The following is a 23,401-nucleotide window of genomic DNA, read 5'->3' on the forward strand; positions in this document are numbered from 1 at the left end:
GATTTCTGCCATTTTTCATCCTTTCTGTTCCGTGTAAAGATTTGTGCTCACCGTAACTCCACTGCAAAAGATGAGGATGAGAACCAGAACTGCTTCCATGCAAAACGATGTTAAACATTCAATACAAATCTATAGTATTTCTATATATGAATTCAGTTTGTCTTTTCATGGACAGTATTTTCTTGTCAAGCTGAAGGAATGCTTGAAGAAAACTACATGTACCTTCATTCAGAGATTCAGACATATACTATAATTTTATGTGATGAAATCCTGAATGTATATCTGGGACAAAAGTGAGAGAAACGCAACAGAAAAGCGGTCTGACCTCAGACTCTTGGAATGTTTTCTGTCTGTAAAAGCACGTACAGTAATGAATGTTACTGTGGAGAGTGGTGCACAAGACACGTTTTGATGCTTTTACTGAAAATGTCACATGCCTACCTGATCTCCAGTGTAATTATTTTCACAGTGAGAGGCCTGTACTAAATGTGCTGGGTGGGTTTATTCCTTCTGATGATGTAAAACGCACACGTACTGACAATTTCCGCTCCTTAAAACCTTAAATTATCTATCTTTCCAGCTGTAAAGTTACTTCTAAAGCTGGAGGAATGGATGGAAGAATGTTATTACCTGATCAAGTCATTGTTTAGTACAATGGTCTCCTGGGAAAAGGACTTGTGTCAAGGCCATAGAGATTCCTTCTATAGACCCATATATATATACAAATAGACGAGTGATTCTCAGAGGTGGGTCTGTAGAATGAAAAGACTTAAGAGTATGTACACCATATAATAAATGAATAAATACTTGGACGAAGTTCAAAGAAACAAATGAATCCAGTAGTGCAGTGTCTTTCAACCTTGGGGTCGTGACCCCACATGGGGTCACCTGGAATTCTAATGGGGTCGCCAGAAATTCCAAAGTTCCAATTAATAAACTAAAAAAAAAAAAAACTAATAAAAAGTATTTTTAATGATTCAATGTATATTTCATCGTAATTAAAACTCCACACACTTTTCCTAACAAAAATCAAGTTCAAATAAAATGCAGGATATAACATCTGAAAAGGCATAACTGCCAAAAAACAAAACCTCCTGTCTGAAAAAAATCACTTTTTTCAGGAAACAAAAGAAACGTTTAGTTTTATTATAGTATGGTCTTTGTTGTTGTTGTCAGATGACCTTCATATCATAAGAAAGGGTGGGATTGTCTTACAGATAGACTGAAAATGTGGAGTCATCCTTGTTCTCACCATTTAATGTGAAAATTCAAAATCTAAAAATTTGCAGATCGGAGGTTTTGTTTTTTGGCCATTGATATCGTCATTGACCTGATCATGTGTCTGTGTGCGTTAGCTACTACGCTTCAACCTGCCCAGACACAGTCGCAGTCAGAAAACTGGATTGAACAGAGAATGGAAAGATTTCTTCGCCCACCTGGCCCCACTAGGAAATCTCCAAGAGAAAAATGTCTGTTTTGAATGTCTGAGGTCGCCAGAAATTTGTGACGTTAAAATGGGGTCATGAGCCAAAAAAGGTTGGGAACCACTGCAGCAGTGCAACTTAAATATTAACAGAAATGCAGATATTTAATTGGAAGCTAGGTTTGTTGGTACTGTGCAAAAGTCTTTGGCCACCTTTAGCTTTGTGTTTTTGGATGATTGAAATGAAAGTTTCTTCAGATAAAGCAAGAAAATATAAAAAAAAATATGTGCAGAGTCCACACATGCATGATGTAAACTCAGATGTGCATTTCCTTTTTCTGAGTGTCTGTTTGCTTTAGTCATTTCCTGTCATTTTCTGCTGGTGGACTAACACTGTTAAGGTAATGAAAGAACACCATCCTGTTATTGTAAGTATCATGGACTGAGTCATGATAAGAACTGTGGCATTACAAACAATATTTTAACTCTCAGCAACAGCCAGGGAGAATTAGAAGCAGCAGGACTTTTTGCACACGAATATACAGTACTGTGTAAAAGTCTTGGGCCACCTGTAGCTTTGTTGTGTTTACAGGGTTGAAATTTGCATATACATATTTATTCATTCTTTTTACTTTAGACACAACATGAATAATACAGGAAATATGTGCACAGCCTTAAGACACACAAAAAAGTGAAAATAAATGGGTTCTAAATGTTAAAGTCACTATTTATTGTGACCTCTGACCCCATGACAAGAAGCAGCACAAACAAATAAAAACATCTGATATGTGTTGAAAGAAACCTGGAATAAACATCAGAAAATTAATGGAATAAATCTCATGGTCTGAACAGTGATCTCATGAAATGTCACACCAGTTCTTATGGCATTTGGCATGCTAATCGTACACATTTTCGTCCTTTCGTGTGTTATTCAGCGCCATTTGATCGCATGTGAATTTACACCAAGATCTCCAGTTCACATAACCCTAACCCTCAGTGTGTGGTATTTGACACGGTGTGAACATACATGCAGAAAGCATATAATGTGTACAGTTAACATGCCAATTAAAAGTGGCGTGTATATTTACTCAATCACATAGCTGAACAAAAGGGCTAAAGATATATTAAGTGCAAAGTTAGGTCACACTAAATACTACCACTTTGGCAGAATAAACACTGTGGATGTTTGGTTTACACAAAAACCAGAGACCCGGAGATAAAATATGTCAGTAGTTTATTTGTCAGTCCAACTGTACATGATGCAGTGAGAGAGGGACACTAGACAATGAGTAACATGGAGGTTTACAACGATGCCAGTGCTATGGCAGCACCTGGAGCACACCAACTATCAGCTGGACTGGTAATAATAGCCCTGCACAAAGAAACTGTTCAGGCCTCAATATGTACAGGCACCATACAGTATGTGTGTTTGTGTGTGTGCATGTGTGTGCGTATGTGTGCGTTTAAAAATATCAGATCAGATGAAAAACACACAAAAATGATTTTCAGTTCCACACAAATGTAAAAGGGTGCTCTCTTGCTTTTCATTGGAAGTAGTAATCTTTTTTTTTTTTTTTTAATTAATATTCGTCCATTTGTTGGTTAAGTACATTGAAGCGAAATGAAACGAGAAGTGGGAGTGGCCAAATACAAAAGATTAGCAGAGGTTTTTTGTATTTCCATGTCTACATTGATATCATTATTACCCATACTTTTGTGCAATATCTCTCTTTGCATAGTAAATAAAAGTTAAATGTTTTGTTGTTGACATGCACCTATCTTTTGTAGCGTATTTTTCTTGCAGACTTTGGGGACTCCCATATAGAATTATAAGCCCGCTATAGTGATTGCATGCAGCGTTACCAGTAGAGCTGAACTTGATCTACTAAGAGTTTATGAGAGCAAAAGGCTAAGCCAGTATAGTGGGTGTTGATGAGGGCTGTTAAGTGAGACCTGGCTGGACAGGTGAGTGCCTGCATGGACAGACTTTATGCTCTCATCAGTAGGAGAGGCACCGCTGGCTGCAGACAGAGGGGAAAGTGCTCTGTGTGCAACAACATCCATATGTTCAGGTGATTGGATCTTTGGCTTTTGAGACACTGTTGAAGATACTTCAGGGGGAGCCTGGTGTGGTATTAATCTGATGTGATCTCAATCTGAATTTCTCTCTAGAACTGACATGTTTCTCCTCTTGGACACCACAGCTGCTCTGTTGGCTGGGTCAATCTCCCTGAACAATCATTGCAGGCTGTGCAGTGTGCGGTTGCAGTACTTTGCCGAATGCCTGGTAGATACACCTAATACACTTTAATATTATTCCAGAAATTTTGGCTCAAATCTGAGTTATTCAATAACATTGCCAAAAACACCCGCTATACATCATGCTAAGATAAAAAACAAAAGCAACTGATGTCCTTGTAAAATATGCAGTTAATTTCAAACCTGAACTCCTTATTTATGTACAATTTTGCAACTTGTGTGTGTGCATTCACTATGTGCTCTGCACTGCCCTCGTGGGCCCTCTCATGCAGCAGCCTTTTTTATGCTTCGTAATCATCTAGTCGTCTAAAAACGGTAGGAGCTTTACCCAGTTGCCACAGGGTTTAGTTTTTGACAAGGCTAGATCTTGCACTGGATTTTTTTCTCTTTGTATGTTACTTTTTGCAATATATATATTTGTAGCTTTCGTAGCCATGCAGAGCCCTGCAGAGAGGGCTCTTCATGCCAGGGCGCCAGCAAGCAGCACGCTTTGTGCGGATAATCATGCCAGGTGAGAGAGTGGTGTGGATTCCGCCTGAAACGCCTGTGCACTGGCACTAAAGGATGGAGGAGGAGCTCTGTCACTCTAGAGATCAGGGTGGGAGGGATTTGTTACATGGGTGACGTGGAATCAAAAAGGCTGCATTTCTATCTCACTACAATGGAATTTGTTAAAATGTCCACTATGTCTTTTTCAAGTAAATCTAATGCCAAAGATCAGCAGCAATAAGTGCAGTCCAGCTGTCAGGTAACCAACTAAGGAAGCCTTGGAGGAGTCCATCTGTGATTGCCATCTCTCCTTGGGTTAAATGGCTGTGGCGTTGGGGTCGTATCGCCGTTTCTTCACGTTTCTTGTAAGGAGATAAGAAAAAGGGGTCAGTATCTGTTTTGATTAAATCTGCAACACAACTAGTGCAACCTGGACAAGCAACCACACTCATCTCTTCAATTAAGCCCCATTCTTCATTCACTGTAAAAATGTTGAAAAATACTCCCAGGAATGGATTATGAAAAGGTTCTCTGTAATTGTCTGCATTTTTGACGACTGCAAGACCAAAATGCTGAAGACATTGAAGTGAGAGAGGGCTGGTCCATGTTGGCCAGTTCAGCCTTGACTGCAAAAAGACAGTAGGGGTATTTATGTCCACAAATATTAACATCCCAATTCTTCTTTGTTTTTGTCTTTTTTGTTGTACCACTATACTGAACAGTCATCACATTATTTTTAATGCAACTTTGGTCCTCATGTTTCTTTTTTTCGCTGTGGTCCTTAATGGACAGAAGTGACCTAAATGAAGACTGTCACCCTGTTTTTTGAGCTGAAACCAATAAGAACTAGTTTTAAAGAGAACAATGAGAGTAAGTGGACACAGTTTTGTGAATATAAATATCCTCTGTTGTCTTCTTGGAGGCAACTACTGACTGGCTTGTGCGTGCAACATGAGTTTACACGGTGAAGAAGTGTAGGAGATGTGTCTCATTACCAGTTTTGATGGGAAAGACATTAGTTCCACTCAAAACATAACCATCTGGGAGGAAAGAGCTAACATAAAATATATTCTATAGAGGAGGGAAAGAGGAGACAACCACATAAACAACAACCACAGCGGCAGCAGCAGCAACAATAACTACTACAACAGTGGGACAACAACATATACAACAACAGGAGTTATGCATAACCTCCCCGTACTGTGGCTTGTTGTGGGGCTTCTATCACTCTGTCATGCACCTTTTCCAATAGTAGGCCAGTTGAAGGTGGCACTATTGCTGTGCGTGGTTCATGCAGTGCAATGCGCCGTGTCTGTACCAGGTCTGTGAAGCAGGCAGCAATGGCAGCTGGTGTGGGCGGGTCCAAGAGTCCTGCTCTGCTCTAGGGCGGAGCCTGGCCATCCAGGTGGGTGTGGCCAGCCATGGCACAAAGGCTGCAGCCAACAAAAAGGTCCTGGCTTCTGCCTCTGTCGCTCTCACCACTCCATTTAAAGTCTCACCCTCAAACAGTAACGGATCAAGAAAAAGATGATGGAAGTGATGAGAGCACCACAAGCCTGGACCAAATCACTCTGGGTTTGGCTCAGCCTTTGTGCAATGAACTGACCTCCTCCAAATCAACAAGTCAACATGCAGAAATGTCTTTTGTTATTCCTTTTACTTATATTCTGTTGGTGACAACCATGATGCTTTGCTACCTGGCATGCTTTGGTGGCTGCAGGATTGTTCTTCTCATTTACACCTTATGCCTATTTAGATAAGATGTGTAACACCCCTGTTGCTCAAGACAGCAGGCTAATCAGTGATCGATTGGAACTTATTAAACACCATCTACTGTACAATAAAGTACATTTCCTGGCTATACAATACAACATGTGTTAAATGGGCTAACTATGGTTTCCAGAGGGGAAAGATTTAACTAAAAAAAAAAGCTCATACACAAGTTTTTCTTTATCAGTTACATGTTTTTTTTCCCTCTGTTTTGTGGCAGTCTCTGTTATAAGATTCTTCATTGTACATGCATGTCAAGCATTGAGCTCTGCCCGTCCAATCAGTTTGAGGTTCTGCTACAGATTCACAGACAAACCCCACATGGAGCCCAGTGTGTCTCCGAATTACTCCTACACATTTATACCTTTAAACATCATCCACACTCTCCTCTATAGAAAAACCTGCCATGCGGGAGGAAGCTGAGCGTTTCAGATATGTGTTCAGGTATGTGTGACTCACTTCACATTAAGAGTAATCAAGGCAAAATGTCTGCGTGGGGTCCGTATTCTGTAGCAGGAGCTCAAACCCTGGTGTCTAGAAGCAGCAGGGATGCTAGAGTTAGAGCAGGAGAGGCATGCGGCGTGTTGCTTACTTAAAGCCCCATCCAGTCCCCCCCAGCACTATGGCAGCCACAAGGATGGCTCCGGCGATGGAGCCTATTATTAGATTGGTGGCACTAGGACCTGTAAAGGGTTATGGGGAAAAAGACATGAGTTTCTGTACTCACTTACTGTATCAATAACATGTAACTATACAATGACGATTTCACATGGAACAAAAACATACCATAGTATTCTATTACAATCAAATGACTGAATCGCAATATGTTTTTTGCATGCGTTTCACTCCCCTTTATGTATAACTTAATGTAATGAAGCAAAGGCCCTGGGAATAAGTACATTTATCTGGTGTCAGTTGAGGTAGTTGGTAGTGATAATCAGTGGTTGTTTAAGTTTGTGCACAAGACTAGACCCTGGGTATCCATCACTTTAAAAGTTTAACAGGTGATATGTAAATGAGGACTGCAGTATCAACTGTGGAAAATATTTTTAGGGGTCCCAGTCACCACACAGCCTACCACTGACTGACAAGCCAGGTCACTAACTGAATTCTTCTCAGGACTATTTTCCATCTAAATGCCCCACATGCCCCAGAAAGGAGAGGATCACAGGAGCAACCACATAACGACTAAGAATAAGAGAAAGGAAAGGGAAAAAGAAGGAGGAAGAGGGAGGATGAAGAAAGAGGCTTGTACGTAGTAATGCGGAACACCAGGTAGTGGCAGAAGAGGAAGAGGAAGGGGGGAGGGGGGAGTCCATTAATCAATCACACAACACTGAAAACATCCAATCACATGACAATTATATGGTCATCACCAACACACAGGAAACACAAAGCCACCGGGACGCACACACGGGCTCAGGCCGGCTCACGAGACCGCCCGCACACTGAGGCACCACTATGAGAGGAAGAGCTGTGAAAGGGTTAAAGATGCTTACTCTATTCCCCACCCTGTGCCTCCAAAAATCACCCCCAGGGCCAGAATGGTCCCTGCTACTGCCCCTATCAGCCTGTTAGTGGCCACGCTCACTGTGCAAAGGGAAAAGGAGCATTATTACCACCCTGTCAAAACACAAACAGCAGGCTTCTGCTTCAGAGTCATGGATGAAGTGACACGCTTCCCTCTGTGACAGCCCCCACCCCGTTAAATACCTCCCCATCCCCTGAACATCTGGATTTCGTGTTTTCTCTTCTCTTAACAAATCTACTTTAAAATTCTGCTCCGGTCACCAGTTTACATGGAAAAATCTTTACTCCCAGCGCAGTTTTGCAGCTCTAAAAGGTCTCTGATGTCTACGAATCTGCGCTAACACTGTGATTAAGAATGAGGATGCAGAACATATACAGTATACTGCATGACTGATATCAGTGTTAAAATTAAATACAAGAAGTGCACGTAAACTTTTAATTATTCTATCAGATGCCAGAGGATGAAAGAGCAAGAAAACCGACCCTTGGGCCCTTCTTCTGGAGGGACCTCAACCTCTTTAGGGGGATCAGGCATGCTACAGTCTGTCCCCGCCCAGGTGGTGTCGCAGGTACATGTGGCTTCATTGTTACAGACCTGTAGACACAAAGCAGACAGAAACAGAAGAAGACGGGGGCATCAGACATAAAAGAGCTGACACACTAAGGTAATTTTTGGAAACAATCCCCAGCGGCACTCTGCCCAGCAGCCATTTTACATTAGCATCTTTAGTGGGTTAGAGTAGGGTGTGAACTAGAGTGTAAAGATTATCATAGGTGGATAAAAGATGTGTAAAGATTATGCAAATCTTTGTTATAGCAGACAGCTCTAGAGGCAAAACTGAATCCATTTAGTTGAATTACACTAGAAAAGCTGGAGCAAAGAACCACAATAGATGGAATGAAGTCAACACACAGTATGCAATTTCTGCTGATGGGAGTCTTTCGATCAAAACAGGAGCAAAAAATACAGTCTTATGATGTCACCAACTGACATTGCATTATGGGAGTTGTTGTTTTCATCACTACTGCGGAAAAAAAATCCATGTGACATGATTTATTTAAGGTAATGTATTAAAGGTTTATCCACATTACATTCAATGACATATTACCATTAGTGCTGTTGTAGCTTTTTTCTTACCATTGTTGGTATGTAATTATTGCTGTTCTTTACCACTTGTGGTATTGCAGTTTTTTGTTTTTACCATTGTTGGTATGTAACTATTATCATGTAAGTTAACGGTTAACTGTTACCTGTGGTAACACCACCAGGAATGTACTTTGTTTCTATTTTTTTTTTACACACATTTTGGTTATGCAATGTAAATGCTGTCAAATGACTTCATTCTAATTTGGTTTAGGCCTATTTTGTTCATTGTCATCAATGGAGGATTCTTTTGGGTCTCTGTAAACTTGATTTGATTCTGATTTGACTTGATAAAGCACTTTGTGACTCTGTCTGTGAAAAGTGCTCTATAAATAAATTTACTTATTGTTCTGACTTGAAGTCAAAGGACAGGAGTGAGCATTTAAAATGTTATTATGTTAAGTTATTTAGTGATGAGAATGGGGGTGGGATTAAATAAGTTTTTCCTCTTCCCACTCCTTTTCGAGTATAGATGAATGATTTTTTTTTAATTTTGAATTTGCATGTATTCTGTAAATTCTTGAAATAAACAAACAAATGAATGAAATGAATGAATCAAATGACTTTGAACCTTGAACCTTGATGAACCTTAATGTCATTTTGTGCATTAATAAAGGGAATCACACAATGAATTAAACAATAGAGATCAATCGATTAATGGATCTGGGAACTTAATCAACACCGATGGGACATTTTACACACTGATCTTGCCTTATATAGTAAGTGATGACTCATATGAGGCTTCTTTTTTTGCAATTGCTGACTTAGAGGGAAATATCAGCTCAAAAATAAAAATCACTTCCCTTCATAGAGTGTGTGTGATGTTCCAGACCCATATTTATTTTACATTATTATTTTGACTACTTAAACTGTACGACTCAGTGGTTTTACACAAGTCAAAGATGTTCATTTCTGACGATGTCAAATCTGTTTTTCAAAGTGGTGTTGATATCATCCCTTCACTAGAGCACAAGGCAACAGTATAATCACAAACCTTGGTGTCATTCGATATTTTGAAATGCTACCGTTACACCTAAGAATAAGTATGTAGTACCGCTCTGTTCAAATGGAAGGACTCATTACCTCCAAGACATGGATTACTGGATCTGAGACATCATGGTTAACATAAAGTTTGAAAAAATTAGGTGCACCCTAAATAACTGTATCAATAAATTTTATAAAATATGGGAGCCTCTTTTACACTGTGTGGATATGTTCCCTGGAACTTTAAATACATTTTAGGTGTTTATATTGTTATTGACCTGTTTTGTTAATTTATTTATTTTCTTTCTTTCTGTCTTTAACGGTGCCAGAATGCACTGTCTTGACTGTCTTTTTATGCACGTCTTGTTTGTATTTCCTTTTTTTATCTCCTTGGGTTCTGTATGTTTCATGAATACATTACTTGAAATTCTAAATGTTATATTTCTTAAATGAAAAGTTCTATAAATGTTGAAAAGTTCTATATATAAAGTAAAAAAAAAAAAAAAAAGAATGGGTATGTAAATCCGATTGATAGAGATGCTTTTCAAACATCTGTTCTAAAAGGAATATATGACTATGCCTGAAGAGCTGCAAATTTTGTAATTCTGATTGACTACTCAAAAATATTTAGATAATTGATCATTGGTAAAATGTGAATATTCTCAGATTTGTTTCTTTCTCTGTGACAGGACATAGATGCAGGATTGAGAGGTACAGAAGATCCTTCATGCTCACTGCCATCAGACTGTATAACACCTCAGTCTGTTTGATTAGTTTGTGGTCTTTGTTTTTATTGAGCTGATGAAAAAAATGAGTCTGGGGATCAATAAAGTTCATCTGTATCTGTATGTTAGGTTTTGGAAAACACCTGCCTGAGATTTAGCATTAAAAGGATTACTTGATTAACTGAAAATATAACCTGCACATTAACTGATGCTGAAAATAATGGTTGGTTGCAGCTGTAGAGAAATGCACAGACTGTTTATTTAGAGCAGGACTCACCCCATGGGCTGAGCACACCTGTCCGTTAGGTCCACTGGGGCAGGTGCTCATGTTGAGAGACTGGATGGGGAGACACTTATGGTCAAGGCACATCATTAACGGCCCACAGGGAGTCCCATCCTCCACGTAGCCTAAATCAGTGTCATCATCTAAAAGGACGTGGCCACCACTGGGAGGGGCAAAAGAGACAAAATGAAAGGGGAGAAAAAGACTAGAGAGGCTGTTGGACGAGGTCAAGGGCATCACAGATGGACAGCCCACTAGTTTTTCATTCATAACTTTTGAACCAGACAAGTTTAAGACAAATATTACACATAACTGGAAAAGTCTAAATGTTATTTTAAACATACTCAAAGGGCAAAATTTAGTTTAAAATATTTTTAAGTGAAAATATCAAAAACTACTGAGGCACAGATGGATAAAAAATTAACGTTTATTTTTTGCAAGAATTACAAAGTTCTCAAAAGTGAAGTTCCTATGACATTTTTATGCTAAAATTTATTCAGTGTATACCTGAAACCCTTTATTTTACAACCTAATAATTGGTTAAAGGAAAAAATATTTTATCATACCTAAATAGCAAGGGTTTTGCATCACGGATGGACAACAAAAGTAAATATCAAGTTAGACATTTTTTATTTAAATTTTTTTTTACAATGTTTACAACATATAAATAATATTAACATTATATTCAAATGTCTTTTCCATATGTACATTAATTAATTTTAAAGATTGTGTGTTCGGAATATGACATAAATAATATAATAGTCAACATCAGTGTATTTGGAATAAATTTAGTTTATTTATGAGAGTTTATAAAATGAACCCAGAATGATGGCAGAAAACTTTGTCACTTTCCAAACATTCACACTCATAAAACTCCTCAAATTTTTTTTTCACAATTTTTTTTTTCATTTCACAATACATATTCTTGAAAATATATATATAATTACCTACCCAAAAATATAAGTTTGGTGTAGATTATTGTAATTAAATTTTTTGACCAGATGTTAACCTTCCCTCGACTTCTTCCTGCTACATGTAGGTGTAGGTTTCACAGACACAAGGAAGTGCTGTGATATAGTAAATGTGTGCTTACCTGCAATCTACCAGCTTGCCTTGGTGGTTAAAAGTGGTGGGGGTAATTTCTCCTTTCATTATTCCGATGCGTGGGGTGCGTCCAATATTGGTACACAAAAGGTACCCACAGAACACATCACTGTGGAAAAAAGCACAGAGACTCTGTGGACAAGCCTGCAGACAAAGCTCAAGGTCGAGCACAAAAAATATCACAAATACAATAAAGGATCCAAGGGCCTCCTGTATGAACGGTGCAGAGATCTTATCTTGAAGTATGTGAGTGAATAACAAAACAATTTTTGTGGCATTCATTAATACTTGAGTACTTTCCGCTTGTCCTACTAATGCCTTACCCTAATAATAAGAACAATAGGTGGATTTATACAGGGCTTTTTGAGGCACTCCAACCACTTTACACTGAATCCATTATCCCTAGTCCACATGAAAGAAAATGAACACAGCAGCCATGCTTTCTGTGCAATGAAATATTAACTGTGATGAAAAAGCAATTTGCTTGGCAAAAACAGAGAAGAAATTTTCTACAATATTTTATTCATTTAATAATTTTAAATATTTATGTTGCCTAATGTTTTTGATGCCATTGCTGGACTATCAAATGTGACTGAACCAATGACGTGTACTTGAACTGTCCACTCAGAGGCAAGATGTACAAATCTGTTCCCCTTCTTCAGTAAAAAACAACATTATTAATGCACAAATACTGAATTTTCTGTGTGAAATATTGTGTTGGCCGAGTGACTGGATATTTTTTGGGATTTTTTTTTTTGCAAATGAGATTATTATAAACATCTTAAAGGACCTGTATGCAGTATTTTAACTTTCAAATATTTAACACTGGCCTAAAATTGTCATTAGAGTGTTTAGAATAAAGAGCTCTGAAGTTACAACAGAGATGTCAATGTATTGGACTGTAGAGATATGACCTGAATTTATTTACACTGATGGTTTGACAGATTGAAAAGTCCACTAGAGGGACTGTTGAGTCACTCTGCCGGTCTCCCATGGTGAAGAAAACTAACACCTCTGGGCTTTTGACCAAAGCATCAAAGTGACCAGATGGGATAAGGACTACTAACAAACAAATTTCAGAGTCAAAGAAAGTGACAAAATGATAAAAGCTAGAAGCACTGTAGTTGTTTTCACCACTGGACACAGCTCTAAATGAAAAGAATACAGCATTTCTTCTATATGGGTGAGTTTGGTTATAAGGCTTGTAAAGGTATGATGTTATTATGGGATGTTTGTTTGTTTCTTAACACTCTAGTAGCAAAACTATTGGTTGAATTCATACCAAATTAAGTTTATATATTGCCAGTGACCCAAAATAGATCTAATTATATTTTGGGAACAGTAGGTCAAAGTAAAAAACTTTTATGAAGTTTTCAAATCTTTTTTTTCCCCATTTACTTATAATGGGCAGAAATTCAAATGTCTGTAGCAGCAAAAGTATTGGTTGAATTCATACCAAATTGGGTTTATAGATTGCCAGTGACCCAGAATAGATGTGGTTATATTTTGGGAAAAGAAGGTCAAAGTTCAAATTTTCATCTTTTTTTTCTTCTCCCATTTGCTTATAATGGGCGAGATTTCAAATGTCTATAAAAACATCAATTTTGTTTCAATTTACTTCAAACTTGGCACATATATCGAGGCAATTGATTTGCTGACATCAGCACAGGCATACACATGATGACATCAACGGGATCAATGCCAAAATCAGCTACAATACGTGTGGGGGGGCGGGGTTTGTTGTGCCTGGCACCACATGTTAACTTTGCTAAGTTTGCTGTGTTGATTCACAGTTCAGACTAAACTGTTTAGATAATTCAAAACAGATCTTGGCAATACCATGCAGAAAACAGGTGATTTGTGATTTTATTGTAGCTGTTGTCTGTCTAAAAACAGAGCTATAATGTAAACTATCAGCTGATATAGAGTAAAACTTAATGATACCATAATACTGATGTGTGTAAACAACGAGCCTTACACTTTATTCAGTGAGTGATACAGTCTGTGGATAAATAGCGTTGATTCATTGGTGGTCTTAGTAGCTGTAAGTTTGTTCTAATATGTGACTTCACTCTGCTGTGGCGAGTTTGGAATATGAATACTGCATATTACTTCTTATATTACATTACTAAGTCTATAAGAGAAATTTAATTACCTTTAAACATAACACCAACCTTTAATTTAGGTGATTCCATGATCCAGTTACTAATCCTCAGACCCAGCAGGAGGAGACAAATTACCAGGAAATGACACATAATCACTAAGTGAACACATATTGACCCCCTGAAGTAGTCCTGGCCCGACACAGAAGTCAGAGTTGATCACGAGCCTCTCCCAAATGGCACGCTTTGTAACTGAGACTGAGTTCATTCATCTAGACTGTGCTGCTCCGTACACACCGCCCTTCCCTTTGGCCTCCACTAGTGTAATAAATCATCCCCTCCTCTTGAATTAAGCTGAAGTTATTCTTGTGCATACAGGTGGAGGAACACCTGATCAGTCACTGCCAAATACAAATGTATGTCACTTCATAAGAAATGGTTCAATCTGGTGTAAATGTTCAAAGAAAACACCCGTGCATGTGCCCTGGTGATCCTCTGAGACATGACCTCCGCCTCCTGATGCCATTATCTTTACAGAAGAACAATGAGCTACTTTCTTTCTAACTCGTGTAAAGGAAATTGCGACGTTAATTTGATTTAGGTTAATATCTCCCACTGAAACTCACTGTTTGCTACACTGGATCCATTTGTCTCCATCTCTTCCACAGTTGCCTTTCTCTGTGCCTTCTGTGTTGAGCTTTTCGTAGCAGAACTTCTCTGAGCCTCCGGCCTCTGAGGGTAAGACACAGCAGTGACCTATACAGCACTGACTATAAGAGCCTCTTTCACACAGTCCGTATCCCCTCTGACACTCTAATAACACTAACACCAATAATAGCTCATCTGCACAGAAGGATAATTAATCTTACTTGGACCCCAGATGTATTTACACTGGTTCTCTCTAGTCTTGCACTCTCCGTTGTAGCAGCGGCCCTTCAGACAGCGATACACACAAAAAAAAACAGAATTAATATATTTTTAGTGTCCTGCTCCCAAACTGTTCTTCTGCTAAATGACTGCCTCTGTTTTTCCACGTCATCAGTCTGCATACCTGGCCGACCTGGCAGAAATAACCGTCTTGTTTGTGAAGGTTTGGAGGGCACTGCAAACAGCAAAAAACAAAACATCCATGTAAGAACGCATATTATAATCTAAATGCATAAAACAGGGGTGTCAAACTCATTTTAGTTCAGGAACCATATGCAGCCCAATATGATGCCAAGAAATCAATAATACTGAAAAAACTTAAATTTCATTATGAAAATGTGTACATCTACAAAGTAACCTGAAAACTCTGAATAACATGCACATGTTCTGAGAAAAATAAGTACAATTGCAACAATATTATGTGTCGGTTTATCATTTACATTGCAACTTAAAGATCACAGTAGATCTACAAATAGACAAAAGATTTAGTAACAGGCAGAATGTTGTTAAGATTGCACTTTCTTGTCTTAAAGCACTGTAGGTTGTTTATGTTTGATCAGGTTATTCACATTTTTTGTGAAAGGATAGCTTATAAATGTAAACATTTTCATGTAATTTTGTCCTTATTTAATGATTACACTGGTCAACAACAAATTTATTGTTTAAGTTTTTTGAGCTGATTTAGGATAATTTTGGTGTGCTGAATCCAAAAATCACATTAATTTTGCTCAATCAGGTCAACTTTCTGAACTATGCTACATATTGGCTTTTTAACATTTTTGCTAACATTTATGGGCATTTTCACATCATATGATACAAAATTCTTTCATATTTCTTGCAATAAACGAGTTCTGAAGATTTTACTTTTGCCAATTTATGATTAATGGTTTTTTAATATTACAGGTGAATGAAATGGCTTCGACTAGAAGATCTTGCAAAAATAAGCCTGACGCATTCTGCTACATCTGCGGTGAATACACCATTGTACCTAACAGGAATCAAGTCACAAGTTTCATAAAGTGTGCTTACCAAACTTATTTTGGTTTTAATTATTATATTTTGTGAGAAGATCAAATTTTTCAAAATCAAATTAGCAAAAAAACCTGACCTGATTGAGAAAAACAGATGTTATTTTTGGATATAGCGGTGCAAAATGGTCCTAATTCAGTTGAAAAAACCTAGACAACTTGCAAAAAACATTTTTTTTGTAACCCAGTGTTATTATGAGAGTATTTTAATGGTCCAACCCACATGAGATCATATTGGTCTGCATGTGGAACCTGAACTAGACTGATTTTAACATCTTTGATTGTTAATATCTGGGTGCTTCCATGAATCTGGGTTCATTTTGGTATCTGGCACTTTGCCAGCTTTTTTAGACCCAATAATAAAAGAGAGATCTAGACATATTTACCCCCAGTATGTACCTAATGATGACCTCAGACAACAAAATTATACTCTTACTCTGAGACATCCCAAAATCAATGAATTTTTAATAAAATATTGGGGCCAAAAATAGGACCAAAATTGGGACAGGAAAAGCTACCTAGGTGTCAGTGCATTTTATCAGGAAAACAGGGCTTGAAATGGTCTTATGAACCGCTATAAATATAGACACTGTGTTAAATTTGAGGATCCTAGTGGTTTTTCTAATCCAGACATGTGGATTTTTCATGAATTGGTAGTCTCATTCCAGGTTTTGTGTGTAACCCATTGTGTCCACTGGCATTACATGTGAAACCTGCCCATTTAAACACATATAAATCGTGCGTGATTTTACACTAGTAGCCATTTTTGAGAAACACTCTACCTTGCATAATTAGTTTGATTCCCAAAATGTATCTGTGAGAGAATAAAAAGATATTCAAAAAAATAGTAGCATGTAATTTTTGTGTCCTTTTTACTGTGTTACATGCGGATTTTTGTATAAAAATAATATTAAAAAAAAGTGTTTTATCTGAAAAAAAGCTTCTCTTTTATCTCAGTTAATACTTATTTTTAAAATAGACCCAAAGTGCTTCCAAACTTGCTTCATAATATTAGTCTGCATCTAGGTACCAGTTTCATAAAAGCACCCAGCTTCTGTGTAAGTTTTGCAGATTTGGTATTTTTTACAACACATAAATATTAATAGCACACCTGACCAGAGTCCCCAGAGCAGGTTTCTGAAATGTCACAGTCATTCACAGCATAGCGGCAACTGTAGCCTCGAGGATAGAACTGGAAATGAGAAAAGTGAAGTTACTGAAAGTGAAAATTAATGTTTGTTCAGTAGGGTGTACATAAGCTTATCTAAGGTTTTAAGAAAAATGCAATGTGTGCTGTTTGATTCATTAATTTAAGGTATTCTCCTTCTAATTCCTTTTTCTTTTTCCCCATACTCTGCTCTTCGCAGCATGAATCTGATAAGTGCTGCAAAGTCGGAAAGAGGCTTAGAGAGCGTCGAGGAGGAGCTGAAGGGGCAGGTGTGGATGAATGAGTGGGGCGTAGTTCAGAGCTGCTTTAACACCTACCAAAGGCCTGGAAAACCTGACTGTATTTAGGGTATTTTGCTGCTTTACCTTGCTATCATGAAGTCCTTTTCAACAGGAAACTGAAGACTTGAAGTTCTCCACAGACTAACCAAACCTGCCTATTGATAACAGCAACTCCACCTCTGCCTCAGTCTCCCACTTGTGTTACTGTACGACATTAGTTCAGATCCAAACATGCAAACAAACAGCAGTAAAAAAAAAAAAAAAAGAAGACAGCTGGGCTGCATACATCTGATTATATGGCATTAATATGGTTTCTTTGGAGAAATAGGAAGTAGAGTAATGACTAATTTAACACAAGCACTAAGGTGAGATGACTGAACATGATTTTAAAACAGGAAGTTGCACATTCATCTGTGTATTAACACCTGCATTGGAGCATCACAGTTAAGTCACGTAACTCAACGTTAATGTTTATATAGTGTAATCTAAAACAATCAAGGTGCATAAGCCAAAATCAGAGGGAAAATACTGTAATATGAAAGTATATAAGCTCCTTCTGCAGCTCTTTCCTCTCATTTCAAATCACAAGACTAAATACAAATATATTGTATTCGATATTGGGGCACACAATAGAGTATCAGTCACATCCTGCTGCATCTGACAGAATCTGATCAGCAATTGGTAATCAATTAAACTGTTAGAACACTTAACATATTTGAGAGGTTTCAGCTGCTTTTTTGTTTTTGTTTTTTTGCTTTTTTAATTAAAATACTCATAAAAAGAATAAAATATCTACAAAGTCATCAATACACTGCAAACATCAAAATCTTACCAAGCATATTTTTCTCATTTCTAGTCAAAATATCTCATCACGATTAAAATAAGATATAATCACTTAGAGAGTAACTTGTAAGTGAGATATAAAGAACTTATTTTTAGACAACAGATCTTGAAAATCTTATTTCAAGAAATCTTACCAAGATAATTTTCACTTGTTCCATTTTTTTTTTTTTTTTTTGCTAAATTTGAGATTTTTTTTAGCTTAATTCAAGCAAAAAAAACAAGTGAAAATTATCTTGGTAAGATTTCTTGAAATAAGATTTTCAAGATCTAATGTCTATTGTGTTCACTCCATAAAACAAAGAATAGAACCATCATACAAAAAACAAGCTGGGCCTATGTCACTGTCAGTGTCACACAATCATGTTTCTTCACAGGAGAATCCAAATTATGGTTGAAATCATTGTCAGGTGTGATCGTGGTTAAATGGATGGTGATGCAAGGGTCTTACACAGTTGTGTAATTCTTTAGAACAGGGGTGTCAAACTCCGGTCCTCGAGGGCTGGTATCCTGCATGTTGTAGATATTTCCCTCTTCCAGCCACATCTGGTTCAATTAATGATCAGCTCATCATCATGCTCTGCAGAAGCCTGATAATGATGTAATGGCTTCCAGGTGTGATGGAAGAGGGAAACATCTAAATCATGCAGGATACCAGCCCTCGAGGATTTGAGTTTGACACCCCTGCTTTAGAATGTACAAGGCCTATCCTTCTCCTTAAGTAAATATTAAAGTTAAATGTAGATAAAAACAGTAGGACTCACTTCATCTGATACGTGTTGTGTTCACAGCAACCATCTACATATTTCATGAACATTATGAAATGAAATCACGTTTAGGAGGCAAAAAAAGGTCAATATTTGCAGATATGTCAAGTGTTCTTATAATTTTGACCACCACTGTATTTAGCCCCTTCTATCTCTCTGAAAACTCCAGTGATTTCACAAAATCTGGGCATCACAGCCTGAAAGCACAGGCAAGGAATTGATTCAGATGTTTTAGGGTCCAAACACAGCAATGTCTCATTCAGAGAGCAAACTTTAATTGATTGACATTCCAACATTTATTTCAAAATACAGTAGCTCCTTGTTTTGGATAATCCCTTATGGACCAACTGACGCAAAAATGAATTTAAAAGTAAAAATGTGGGTCATTTAGGAACACTAATCTGTCAAATTGTCTCTAAAATGTCCCGTCAGAGAGATTTCGAATACCATGTTTTGACCCTTTCTGATCTCAGAATTACAATAGGAATCATGGAATTTTCACCCAATGATGCTAAAAGAAATATCAAGCACTGCAGTATTTAGACACATATGATAAGAGTAATTATCTAACAACAAATACTATGAAACCATGAAACTATTGCAACCCTAATCACACTTTGAACTTAATATCCATAGTGGGTACTGTGTAAAAACAAGTTCATACCAGACAGGTGTTATTGCAGCAGGGGCCGTCGCTGCAGTGTGCCCCATTGGCGAGGGAACACTTCTTGCAGCATTCCTTGTAGCACTCCTGAAAATGAATACCAACAGAACTTGACCTCACTGAACAAATAGACGACAAATCACAGACATGAATCACTGGTGTAAAAAAAAAAAAAAAAACTCACCGCTCTCCCTCCGCAGTCACACTCCTCTCCCACTTCTACAAATCCATTCCCGCATTCTGTGGCCTCAAACAGCTGCCAGAAGAAATCAGGAGAGTGTGAAGGACGCAGTGAGAAAAGCATGATTTATGTCGGTTGCAATGTGTGCACGGAGCAGAGGGAACTGTGGGCGTCTCACCTTCGTTGGCCTGTTAAACAGACACGAGCCTCCACCTTTCAGAAGGAACTCCTTGTAGTCTGAGATGCTGCATTTGGAGAACCTTCGTGCATGCTGAACTCTGCAGATGAAGAAAACAGGAGGATGGAGTTTAGTTCAATATGTTGTGAGATTTTCAGACAATACAACACATTGTCCCACACAGTTTTTTACTTCTCTTTAGACTTTTTTCTCATATTGTTGTTTGCACCATATTTAATTTTTACACAAGTTGAAAAAGATGTGGGCTCATTATACTGTTCTCTTACAGACTGTGTGATAAACTCTGAGAAAAACACAAAGCACAAACAGAAAACTCCTCTGCCCTTTTCCAGGAACCTGTAATTGTTTTACTATCCTTATTTTTTGTAAGTGTCTCGGGGGTATTTACCCAGTGTCTTCCATTATGCAGCCAACCCACGAGTCAGCACAGCCACATTCCTCTGCAAATAAGAAAAAGAGATAAGAAAAACACAGAGAAAGAAAAAGGTTTAAATGTGGACTAAAGGTAATAGACACATATTTATAGTCACCTAGATTTTTATGTTGTTTTCTTGCATTTACACAAATCTAATTCATATCACTATTTACGTCTTAAAACATGATTTTGAGGCTTTTTTGTGCCCAAAAAGATTCCATCTATTATGAAACTGCTCAGCTTTTCATAGGTTAAATTTACAGATGTCACAATTAATAACTGTTCATTCAAAAGTCATTAAATTATATTACTTTACATTACACTTTACGTTGTTTTGTTTTTGTTTTTTTTTACAGATATTTAGTGTCCAAAAATCTGTTTTGTTTTTAAAAGGGTTCGTTGTTTTACATTATTAGGTTATTCAGTTACATTGCATTGGATTATTAGGTTATATTATTGCATTGCAAACACTGTGTTGTTTTGTGTGTTTTTATGATGTTTTGCCTTTTGTCAATCGTCTTTTTTGTCACCTGCCTAGGGACTACAGATGGAAATTAGCAATGTTGCTACAATCTGGCATATTTACAGCTGCAATTGCTGTAGATGTTCATTAATATGCACTGTCCCTAATAAATAAATAAATAAATAAATAAATAAATTGCCCAAGTGCCTTCAATGGCAGCTCACTGCTCCTATTGTGCTAAGTGGTAATGCTAATTGCACATAATTATATAAATAAAGTGAACTAACCTTAAATCCTTATATAGTCATAACCAAAGGTTTGGGCAGTGACACTAATTTAATTTTCACAAACTTTGCTGCTTCAGTTTTTTTTTTTTTAGATGTTTTTCCAAGTTTGCTTTTTATGTCAAAGAACAGCTGTAGCATTTTAGAAATTATACAGACATTTACTGCTAAATAAATCAAATTTTTGCAGAGTCAATTTGTATCATTGCCAAAATGGCTATGACTGTAGCATTTTAGAAATTATATAGACATTTACTGCTAAATAAATCAAATTTTTGCAAAGACTCAATTTGTTGTCACTACCAAAATGTATGGCCATGACTGTAGATTCCATTATTAACACCCTTTATTAGCAATTAAAAAAAGAATACTAAAGGACATTGCTAAGTCTCATTTCTAGATATCTCATTTAAATCATATTACATTAGACTGAAGTTATACATGTTTTAGTTAGAGCTTTGACCGTCTGAAGTGTAAAGAAAATGTTTTGCTTTCACACAGTAAATTGTATACATTATTGACTGATGTAAAAAAAAAAGGAAGAAAGGCAAAAAATAAAACAGTGACATACCTCTAAGGTGCATTTGTAACAAAGGGCTTTCACAAATCGTTATAAATATGTTCACAGCATAGCCGGGATTGGCTCCGGAACCCCCACGATCCTCATGAGGACTAAACAGTTCAGAAAATGGTTGTATGGATGTTCACAGTGTATGTCTTTAGGGTTTAATATGTCATTTCTTTGGGGTTTGAGTGACTGAAACCTTGTGATTTTGGCTCTGAGCAGCCTTCCCTCTATGTGTTACTCATACACACAATGAGGCAGTGATGTGTGTGTTTCATGTATACTTCTCTTGGATGCCGGGTCCCACTGGATGCCCAGGTTCTGAGCCAGACTCTGGGAAAGAGACCCTGCCATGGACCAGGTGGTGCCATACTGCGGGCACAGCAGAGAGCAGAGATTATTGACTTGGACTCACACCCGATACAACACACTGTTAACGTGATACATAAACCGTACAATACTGGGCGTTGGAGAGTAAATCTGACCTCATTGACTCCAACTCCGCGGCTCACAGAGCACATCCCCCCAAAATACGCTGCACTGCTTCTGCGGTAGTGGAAGGTCACATTTCTACAAGGATGTCGAGAGAAAACATGTTATAACATTTATTTTTATATGGGCCAGATGGATGTAACTGCATAAATCACATGAAATTAAGATTAATATTTGTAATTTTCTGCAGCAGTTATCTGTATTATATCCAGGCTGGTGTATTTACAAATTCAGGTTCAGATTTTTACTGATGAAACTGTGATTGTGCAATATGGGTATAAGCCACATGAATAATATAAAAATGACAAAAATAATGGCAAGTAACTACAATAAGGAATAATAATTCTTTATGTTTTTTTCTGTTTTCATGCAAAATATGCTTCCGTCAGAACAAATTACATGTAAAAGAAACAACTTGCAATGAGAACGTGCACATTAAAAGAAAGAAAATATTTGACTGCAAAAAATACTTTAAAATCACAAATGATTTAATTAGGACCACTCCATTATGTAAGCAATACTTTATTTATATAGTACTTTTCCAAACAAAGAAAAAAATGGATTAATTCACAAAATACAGCATGAAATAAAGAACAAGGATCCGATTTTACACTGTATAATTCAAGATAAGCAAAAAATACAACACAAAATCCAGAAATACAGTCCTATGGTACCACATAAGACATAGTGAAATCAATATAAAATACCTATTTAGAATGCATTTATCTTGGTGAACTTACGAGAAGAGATGCACGGCGTCTGCGTGGTGTTTAATGCTCTGCTGCCGGTACTTAGAGAAATCTCGCAGCATCTCCAACGGCTTCACACTGATGGGGATCTGATCTTTGTCTGTCCAGATCTCCACAGCAACGAGCACCACACGAGTGTGTAGTTGGTCTTTGAAGACCTGCCATTGAAGTGAGCAGTGAAAAAAACAGAGAGATGGAGATAAAGGTAGACAGAGGCAGAGGCGACGGCACACAGAGAGGAGAACAACACCGGCAGTGAGTCACAACTGATGATGTGTGAGTTGTTGGCTGATGTGCCCTTCAGCAAAGCACTTAACCCCCACATTTGCTCCCCCCGGGCACCTGAAATGACAAGCCCACTGCTCCTAGTATGCAGTGTGGGATACATGCGTGCATGATCTAGTGATGGGTTAAAGGCAGAAGACCAATTTTAGTGTGTGGTTCAAGTGCATGTCTACATGTGTGAACCCAACTGACAAAGATTTTTTTCTTTTTTACTTACATTTTATTGTTTAATTTTTGAGATTTTACAACACAAACATTTAGAACATAGTGTCAGTTGTCA

General features: G+C 37.6%; 1 protein-coding gene across 4 annotated transcripts in view; it reads right to left on the reverse strand.

Annotated features, from left to right (window-relative positions):
• Window positions 1-2,640: 2,640 nt before the first annotated feature.
• Window positions 2,641-23,401, reverse strand: part of adam23b (ADAM metallopeptidase domain 23b) — a 33,580-nt gene continuing 12,819 nt past the window's right edge. Inside the window, exons 11-26 of one of the 4 annotated variants that reach the window (XM_030124780.1) lie at window positions 22,828-22,994; window positions 22,081-22,165; window positions 21,880-21,967; window positions 20,257-20,308; window positions 19,848-19,947; window positions 19,673-19,744; window positions 19,489-19,575; window positions 16,880-16,960; window positions 14,865-14,915; window positions 14,683-14,746; window positions 14,440-14,545; window positions 11,701-11,820; window positions 10,602-10,770; window positions 7,955-8,066; window positions 7,441-7,531; window positions 2,641-4,533 (exon numbers count right to left, since the gene is read on the reverse strand). In XM_030124780.1, coding sequence (XP_029980640.1) covers window positions 4,488-4,533; window positions 7,441-7,531; window positions 7,955-8,066; window positions 10,602-10,770; window positions 11,701-11,820; window positions 14,440-14,545; window positions 14,683-14,746; window positions 14,865-14,915; window positions 16,880-16,960; window positions 19,489-19,575; window positions 19,673-19,744; window positions 19,848-19,947; window positions 20,257-20,308; window positions 21,880-21,967; window positions 22,081-22,165; window positions 22,828-22,994 — 1,491 coding nt within the window. In that variant the 3' untranslated portion in view covers window positions 2,641-4,487. Of the gene's footprint in view, window positions 4,534-6,533; window positions 6,625-7,440; window positions 7,532-7,954; window positions 8,067-10,601; window positions 10,771-11,700; window positions 11,821-14,439; window positions 14,546-14,682; window positions 14,747-14,864; window positions 14,916-16,879; window positions 16,961-19,488; window positions 19,576-19,672; window positions 19,745-19,847; window positions 19,948-20,256; window positions 20,309-21,879; window positions 21,968-22,080; window positions 22,166-22,827; window positions 22,995-23,401 lie in introns of those variants that run through there. The other 3 variants (XM_030124779.1, XM_030124781.1, XM_030124782.1) reach the window with 3 other exon arrangements.

Source organism: Sphaeramia orbicularis, chromosome 21 (genome assembly GCF_902148855.1).
Source record: "Sphaeramia orbicularis chromosome 21, fSphaOr1.1, whole genome shotgun sequence".
In the NCBI taxonomy this organism is placed as follows: Eukaryota; Metazoa; Chordata; class Actinopteri; order Kurtiformes; family Apogonidae; genus Sphaeramia; species Sphaeramia orbicularis.